Source organism: Takifugu flavidus, chromosome 4 (genome assembly GCF_003711565.1).
Source record: "Takifugu flavidus isolate HTHZ2018 chromosome 4, ASM371156v2, whole genome shotgun sequence".
NCBI lineage: Eukaryota > Metazoa > Chordata > Actinopteri > Tetraodontiformes > Tetraodontidae > Takifugu > Takifugu flavidus.
In genome coordinates this window covers 14305999-14315039 of record NC_079523.1, presented here as the reverse complement: position 1 = coordinate 14315039, position 9041 = coordinate 14305999, and the positions used below count along the sequence as shown (strand labels likewise).

The window sequence follows — 9041 nt, the reverse complement described above, 5'->3', positions numbered from 1 at the left end:
CGAACTTCCTCGTGCTCCATGAGGCGGGAGCAGTGAATGGATCTGTTCATGACTGTTAGAGTGTGTGTGGTCATGGCAGTGGCTTTTTTGTTGTTTCTGCTCCAGGCTGCAGAAGATGGGCTGTTCCTGTAGTACTTCTTCTGACGAGTGGAGCGACAGCGACAGCGACAGCAGTCTGTCAGAACTCCCACCCTTCGTTAGACGGAGCACGAAGACGGTGGAGCTGAGGCAGCACACCTCCGCAGGAACCCAGCATGCATGCTTGGATGAGGAGGTTAAAGAGAGACGGCAGTGGCACATATGAGGAACTCCTGGAATCACATCCCCATGTGGCGCTGCCCAGACTGAGCACAGGCGGAGAGGAAAACACTCCAGATGGGTCAAAGCCGTCCAAACCGGTCCAGTCAACTCTTGTTGGGCCACCGTCCGTTGCTTTCATGGTGACTGAGGCATCAGGTGACCAGCAGAGGCCGATGGTAGATCCAGAACCGCAACACGACGATAAGGACGGCGAGGAGGTCCGTGTTGTACTGACGGATCCGCATCAGGTGTTCAAAACACAAACCCACAGCTGCATCTGTCCCATTGATGCTGATGACCTCGAGCAAGAGCAGAACCAGTGTCCAACAGATGAGCCTCTGGTCCATCCACGGTTCTGCAAACCAGTTTGTTACCACCACCTATTGAACCAGAAACTGGTTTATTACCACCACCTCCTGAACCAGAAACTGGTTTATTACCACCTCCTCCTCCTGAACCAGAAACTGGTTTATTACCACCACCTATTGAAACAGACACTGGTTTATTACCACCTCCTCCTGAACCAGAAACCAGTTTATTACCACACCTATTGAAACAGACACTGGTTTATTACCACCTCCTCCTGAACCAGAAACCAGTTTATTACCACCTCCTCCTGAACCAGAAACCAGTTTATTACCACACCTCCTGAAGTGTCTCTATTGAGCGAGGTCAATGTGCGTCTGACCACGGGATCCTCGCCACATATCGTTCAACAAACTCACCGTGGATTCACCAGATCCCAGTTTGACTGGCAGGACAATGCGGCGCTCCAACGTCCGTGGCTTCCTGTGAATTCCCGCGTAAGGAAAATCCCAAGCCGAGAAGAGGGCGATGGTCCCTCAGTCTCAATTTGCTTTTAAAAACACTCGAAGACCTGGGCCCCCCGAGACCTGAGTGTCAGGATGTTGGCACTCAAACTTTGCCCCCTGGTGCTGGTGGAGATGCTTCCACTCCATCCAAGATTCACTCCGTCTGTCCTGAGCGGGGGGTGATGGCTGAAGGGGGCGACAGCGGGGACAAGCCGAAGGCAACTGTGTGTGGCAAGGGCACAGCCCAGGCCGGGCTCCCCCAGAGGGGGGGCGGTGTGGACACCCCAGGGCCAGTGTCAGAGCTCCAGCCCTCCAAGGCTCAGAATTGTCAGCCAATGTTGAATCGGTAAGTTTATGGCCCCCACCCTCGCTCACACTTTATTTCACTTGTGGAGCACTTGGTAACACCTGAGACCTGTTCCTCTTCAGGGGTCTGGAGCAGAGATCAAAGACCAAGGCTGACCACCAACCAGCTCATCCGCCAGGACAGCAAGTAAGTTTTGGGTGTTGAGTTGTTTTTGATGCTTAATTTGATGCTTGATTTAATTGTGTCCATTCATGTTACTCATTCATAAAGTGAATGTCCCGATTGGTCACAGACACATCAACATTTATCGGGTTTAAGACCCCCGACAGGACAAATACCCCAGGTTATAGCAGACCTGTTGCAAAGATGCTCATGGTGGAAACTAAATCCTGGTTCTCTGACTTTTCAGGTGGGCTCCAAACTGACCTACGCACAGGTCTTGATGATGCCCCCACGGAAGCGTGCCCCACCCCAGACCTTAGCCCCCCCTACCCAGAACAAGAGCCCCAACCAGCTGGGACTCGCCGTCCACTAAAGCTGAGATATGCAAGGCTATGAATGGATCGCTATGGATATTTGGTTTTTAGTCTTTACAAAAGAAGCTGAACAAAATCAACTCTTCAATTGCTGCTTTAGGGGATTTTTTTCTTTAGTTTGTTTAGGTCTTTTTAAAAAAATCCAGGTTATGTTCCCATGTTTGATTGTTCCAGTGTTTTTCTTTTAACACACCTGCATAATTGATGCTCATAATTCTGATTTCTTCTATTAAAAAGCACTGAGCAATATGTCTGTTTGCATCTTTTTTTTATCTCATGTTGGTACTGAGTTTGTTAGGCTTTTATTTGAGTTCATCAGGAGTGTTTTGGATGTAGAAACTTCTGTTTGAGCAAAAAGGATTTGTTGATGGACCTCATTCACATTCTGTCCAGTGTGAAATCACAGAATCTGAAAACACTGACTTTGATGAGTGTTTAAAACCATTACAAGTGTTTAAACACCATTTAAACATGAATGTGTGCAGAATATCCAGGTACAGGTGAGTTACTGATGGACGTAAATATGACTGAACACTACTAAAAGTATTCTGCACTTTGTTGTTCTCTGTTTTTTGTCATAACGTCTTCCACCCAGCAGGGGGCAGAATATCCATAAGGTTTATTGCTCTTTTTCGTTGCCACGTGCTTGTTTACGAGGATGATTTCATTCCTGAGGGCCGTAATGAATAAGATGAATATGTAGAATGAAATAATGCGCGTTAGCTGGAGAGTTGATGCACACGTTGGTGTCACTGCCACATCAGTCTTGTTCAGCCATCACAGATCTGTTTAAAAGCCGTTTGACCTTTAATTTGACATTATTCTGCCCAAATCATCTCAGCATCCAGGTGTGGGAACAGTGACGCAAAACAGATCAAACCTTATTGGCTATAGGTGCTCCGCCAAGCCTCTCAAACTGAAGTGAATGTATATTTAAAGGTCCTGTCTGAGTTCTCTGATTTCTTATCTGACTTGGTCCTTAGAACAGACAAAGTCATTATCATTGGAGACTTTAATATCCATGTAGATGTTGTAAATGACAGCTTTAGAAATGGCTTCATTTCATTACTTGAGTCAGTTGGTTTCCTCCAGCAGATAAACCAACCAACTCACAGCTTTAACCACACCCTAGATCTAGTCCTGACTTATGGTGTTGAGGTAGAACATGTGTCAGTGTTCCCTCAGAACCCCCTCCTGTCAGATCATTCATTGATCACTTTCACATTTATGATTAAGGATTCTTCTATGCTCAGAGCACAGTCTGACTTTAGCAGATGTCTCTCAGATAATGCTGTAGCTAAGTTTAAGGAAGTGATCCCTGTGCTGATCCCAGGACCACCGTGTGTTTCCCCAGGGATCAATCATTATAATCTTAGCCCTGCTGAGGTTGACTCTATTGCTGAAGGTGCAGCAACCTCACTGAGAATCACGCTTGATTCTGTTGCCCCCCTGAAAAAGAAAATAGTAAATCAGAGGAGGTGTGCCCCCTGGTATAATTCACATATCAGGACCCTCAAGTGCGAAGACTGGAAAGGAAGTGGCATTCCTGTAAAATAGACAGCTATCATGTAGCCTGGAAAGACTGTCTATTAGTTTACAAAAAGGCCCTTCGCAAGGCTAGAACAGCTTATTTTTCTTCTTTAATTGAGGAAAATAAGAGCAACCCCAGGTTTCTCTTCAGCACTGTGGCCAAATTAACCAAGAGTCACAGTGTTTTAGATCCACGTATCCCTTCTTCCCTTAGTGGTGAAGACTTCATGAGCTTCTTCACTGATAAAGTTCTAGCTATCAGAGAGAAAGCTAACCAGGCCATCCCTACAACTGGACCATCACCAGATGTGCCGACTGTGGGAAATACAGGGTCTCCAACGAGCCCTTAAACTCCTTCAGCCCTATATATTTTTCTGAGGCGTCATCGCTAATTCAGAAATCCAAGACCACCACGTGTCTTTTAGATCCCATCCCAACACACCTGTTGAAGGATGTTTTACCATTGATAGGCAGTTCTATCCTGGACCAGATCAATGGTTCTTTAGTGACAGGTTATGGACCCCGGTCCTACAAGGTGGCAGTGATTAAGCCGTTGCTTAAAAAACATCACTGGATCCTGATGTGTTAGCAAATTATAGGCCGATATCCAACCTTCCTTTTATCTCTAAAGTTCTAGAGAAGGTGGTGGTGACTCAGTTACTGGAGCACCTGCAGAGGAACAGCCTGTTTGAGATGTTTCAGTCAGGCTTTAGAGCTCACCACAGCACAGAAACAGCACTTCTTAAAGTTACTAATGATCTTCTCATAGCTTCAGATCATGGACTGGTCTCTATGCTGGTTCTGCTGGACCTCAGTGCTGCTTTTGATCCAGTTGATCACAGCATCCTGTTACAGAGACTGGGACATGTGATTGGGATTAAAGGGACAGCACTAGACACCTCCTTTCCTCTCCTTTCCTCCTCCTCATCAAGCAGACTAGTTATGATGATTCCTGTGTAGTTTTTCTGGCCCACCCCACCCTCCACCCCCCCCCCACCCCCCCCTCTCTATTCATTTACAGGTATCGCTGCTTCGGGCTGCATGATGACCCCGGCCCGCTGACCCATTGTATAGTGTATTTTTGTGTGTGTTTCTCCCCTCTCCTCTCCCTCCTCTCTCCTCTCCTCTCCTCTCCTCTCCTCTCCTCTCCTCTCCTCTCCTCTCCTCTACTCTCTCTATACCCAGCTGTCCATCAGCAGGAGGGTCCCCCTACATGAGCCTGGTCCTGCTCAAGGTTTCTTCCTGTTAAAGGGGAGTTTTTCCTTGCCACTGTTGCTTGTCTGGGGTCAGGCCCTGGGATTCTGGAAAGCGCCTTGAAACAATTTTGATTGTATAAGACGCTATATAAATAAAGATTGATTTGATTTGATCGATAGAGAAGAAAATTCCAAGGCAGGCAGGGTCAAAACCAATAAGGCCAATCAAACTGCTGGGAAGTCAGACATGGAGCAATAACAATCTGGCAAGGCATGGATGTCCAGCAGTGGCTTAAATAGGCCTAAGAGGGTGCAACAAGTGAAAATGATGAAAGCTGATCAAATGGGTGTGGAGGAGGGGCGTGGCAGAGTGAGTGGAATTTTCCACCTCAGCACGAGAGCAGAAGAGCAGGCAGTGACAAAATAAGTACAGTCTCTGGCCGGGCCTGTGAAGCATGGGGAGCAACTGACCACTTATTCACACCCAAATGAGCTCAGCCTGTGGTAAACCTGCCCTAGGTAAGTCTGTCTTGAGATAAATGGCCAAAGCAGCCACTGGAGCTTGGGTGTACAACTGAAGATGTGCTGCATGGGCAAAAACATTGCTATGTGGTCCTCATCTACCACAACTCACTCAAGGCAAGTGCTCAGTCAATTTTTTTAGAGCTTGTAACATCTAGTCCTATCAAGCAACCTGTGAAATAAAAGTATTCTCTTGAAGACTTAAAATTCATTCAGTCTGGTACCCACCAAAAAGTTCGTCCATGAGCCCTTAGCCTTGGCATTCCTAATTTTTTTTACTGGTGTAATTAAGTCCATTGACAGAGGACAAGCCTCAGCTTTGGTTGTGATGGTAGTTTCTTGACTAGCTGTTTAGGATGGGGATACCCCATTACTTTAATATCACTTATACTTTGAAGATAAAAGGCAACCCTTCACATCAAACTCAGACAGTCACTGTAAACAGTATAATTTTATATATATCTACACAAAAGTATATGGATCTGCTGAATAAAGTAAGTGAACTAAAATCTATTAATGCAACAATAACAGACCTTTTTAAGAACATTAGATTGGATCTGACTGAGGTAACACCCAATACTGTACCAAAAACTTGCATGTACAGTGAGGCAATAAAAGTATGGTGGCTAGTGGAGGCTTGAGAAGCTATCTTAGCATGACTGCTCTCGATGTTTACGTAATTTAAAAACTTTCCTTAACAAAATTTGACCTGTTCAAATGATCGTAAATGCAACAACCTGACATTTTGATGGCATGGCAATTTGATGTGGTAGTTATTGTCTAGTGGTAGATTTGGTCCTGCCTCCTTCCCTTTTTGGTGGTACCCCAGCCACGGCAGTACTCCAGCTGCCCCATTGTGACGGCATCTTCTTGACGAGATTACAACATTACTAATAAATTGTTACAATTACCAACATATTCACCAAATTGAATTTTCATTTCAGAAATAATGCCATCAACAATAAATAAAGGTAAGACTTCAAGCTGTATTTATAATGTAAAACCTGTCTTTAGGAGGTCACATGACACAGTTGGCACAGCAGCAGAGTCACTGCTGATTTTCCCAACAGGAATATTGTACTGTACCATACACGTTAAGTTTTGGAGGTTTGATTGGCATCGTAGATCAGGTCCCAATTCCAGCACTTGTATGCTATTTGTAAATAAGCTATCAGTATATAGATCCCAGGATTGGACGGCTCCATCTTGCCGTTATTACAAGGACACGGATAATGCTTCAGTTGTGTGTTTGAGGTTTTCATGTTGACTAAATGGTTTCCCTCCATGGTGATTGTCTCTTTACAGTAAGTGCTGGTGATGTTCTACACAGCAGGAAGTCTGGGTTTGTTGTGCAGGAGATTATAGGTGAAGGAGCATTTGGTGAAGTAGCCAGGTGCCAAAACATAAATACAAAAGCGACTGTGGCGATCAAGTTCATCAAGGAATTCAAAAGTGGCCAAAGAGAAGTAAGGAAAAATAATTTACCCCTGGAAATCGTTCTTTCTGAAAATGGCAATAACCACTTCCTTGAAAACAATTGCTCTCTAGCCCATATTTTGGTCTCTTATCAGTCATGTTGATCCTTCACAGAAAATGATATTGGAACGCATCCATTCCAGTCTCCGTGTGAATCATGCACACTTTGTGAAGCTCTTGGACCATTTTCACCACAACAGTCGGCTCTGTCTGGTGTATGAGATGCTGAGCATGGACTTCTTTAATGTTCTTCAATTAAGAAAAGGCAAACCACTGTGTGTGTCTAAAATTCGACCAATTGCAAAGCAGGTAAACTATTATTTAGCAAACCTTTCTGTGATAATATTCTACAACTTGCATAAATTGATCACAGAGCATCCTACTTTTAATTTGAAAAAGTTTTAATTTTCTTCCAGCTGTTTCTGGCTCTATCAGACCTCAAGAAACTTGGAATCCTGCACACCGACTTAAAACCAGACAACATCATGTTAGTGGACCAAAGAGGATTAAAAATTAAACTAATAGACTTTGGACTGGCACTTCGGACCCATGAGGCCAAGACAGGGACCATCATGCAGGCAACTGGACTGAGGTTATTTGTCCTGCAGTAATAATATTATTATTAAGTTATCTTTTTTTCTTTTATTTTTTACATATAACATTTTTTTGATTTTGACTTGTGTTTTTAGGGCTCCAGAAATTATGCTCGGTCTCCCCTTCTCGTATCCACTTGATATTTGGGGAGTCGGCCAAATCCTTTTGTTTTTATTCAACCCTCAAACCATCCGCAATTGCTCATCATATCAAAATGCAAGTATACTTGACAAAAATATCTATAGGCAATGAGAGCATGTCCTCTTAACAACTGTGAATGTTTGGTTTACAGATGAGACACATGATAGATCTACTGGGTATGCCCCCAAACTACATATTAAATGCTGGGAGATACACCAGCAGATATTTTGTAAAGGTGGCAAACCATTCTGGTTATTCATGGAGATTAAAGGTGAGCACATGTTCTCTGCACTTTGATCCTGATCTTATCCACCACTGCTAACATAAATATGTTACTCACTCATACTATTTCCAAGTGTCCAAGGATATTTGAATTTGGGCCTCAACATCTCAAATTCCTATCTGCTGAAATGCTGGGAGGGCAGGAAAAGTGGATGTTCACTAACTGTTGGCTTTGTTCTTTCAGACACCAGTTGAATATGGTCCAGCTAACTTAAAGAACTTCAATGACGTTCCTCAGTCTTTTAGATATTCTCTAACACAATTGTTTTCGGTAAGCACTCTTTTTTTTAACCAGTTATAATTAATGTCATTGTTCCTGATTGATTATCTTTGTATTAAATCACTGATTCCAATGGCAGGCCAATCCAACAAATGACCAAAATGAAATGAAGGAGCGCAGGGCTCTTTATGATCTCCTGAAGAAGTTATTCCACTTTGATGAGCGTCAGAGAATCTCTCCTGAGAAAGCCCTGCAGCATGACTTTATAACAATGGGGCACCTGAGAACAGTGGAGAGCAAAGACTAGTGAGTGACATTATTTCTATTTGATATCAGTGAGGTTAGAGGTTTTTGAAACATTTAGAGACATATCAAGCCACACAGCACAGCTAACTCCCACTACATAGCTGATTCTACTGAGTACTGTGTATCATTAATTAGATGTAATATTTGTACCAGTTAAAGCCTTCTGGTCATTAGCATTAAAATTAAGCATATTTTGTTATTTTACATTTTTTTAATTTACACAATGTGTTTTTTGCAGCTTGAAAATGTGTGAAAAAATGAACAGTTTGGCGTTCACAGAGGTTTCAGCTGATAACTCAAATGAGAAGAGAGAAACAAAAATAACTCATTTAAGTCAGAAATAAGAAGCTATTCACAGAAAGAGGCAAAGACTTTGGAGAAGGAAAAGAAGCCCATCAAAGGAGACATCAAATCCTTTAAAGGAAAAGTGTTCAAGGCAGAATCCAGCGAGTCCTCTGAGGCAGAAACCATCATGTCCTTGAAGGGAAAATTCACTCAATCTCTAGAGGAAATAGACTGTGAGCCCTCACAAAAAGAAATCATCGGGACCTTACCAGAAAAAGACATTAATTTCTCAGAGGAGCTTCTGTGCCTTGCTCTTAACAGGAAGTCCACTGAAGGGGAGGCCAATAAGGCCAAACATACGGAGTCCCAAGTGGAAGAAGAGAGTGAGTCCTCACAGAAGGAAATCAGCGATACTAAATCCACGGAGAGCCCAGTGGAATACATAGAGTCCTCGCAACAAGAGTCCTCTGAAGATTCTACTAGTGATACTTCTTGTGTAGATACCTCAGTAGACAATGCTACCTCACTATGTGA

The 9041-nt window shown here is 43.5% G+C and overlaps 1 protein-coding gene across 1 annotated transcript; it reads left to right on the top strand.

Annotated features, from left to right (window-relative positions):
* The first annotated feature begins 5547 nt into the window (after positions 1 to 5547).
* Positions 5548 to 8566, top strand: LOC130523984 (homeodomain-interacting protein kinase 1-like). Its single transcript, XM_057029645.1, has 9 exons — positions 5548 to 6174; positions 6509 to 6669; positions 6794 to 6988; positions 7096 to 7271; positions 7369 to 7489; positions 7566 to 7685; positions 7881 to 7967; positions 8056 to 8222; positions 8461 to 8566. Exons 1-9 carry the CDS (start codon positions 6153 to 6155, stop codon positions 8564 to 8566), a joined length of 1155 nt encoding a protein of 384 aa, XP_056885625.1. The 5' UTR covers positions 5548 to 6152.
* Positions 8567 to 9041: the final 475 nt, after the last annotated feature.

Excerpts from the sequence above, each read along its gene's own strand:
- LOC130523984 (XM_057029645.1), top strand. The coding sequence starts at position 6,153 with ATGCCATCAACAATAAATAAAG. Across the intron at positions 6,989-7,095 it reads TTCGACCAATTGCAAAGCAG|CTGTTTCTGGCTCTATCAGA; the intron begins GTAAACTATTAT and ends ATTTTCTTCCAG. Across the intron at positions 7,686-7,880 it reads GTTATTCATGGAGATTAAAG|ACACCAGTTGAATATGGTCC; the intron begins GTGAGCACATGT and ends TTGTTCTTTCAG.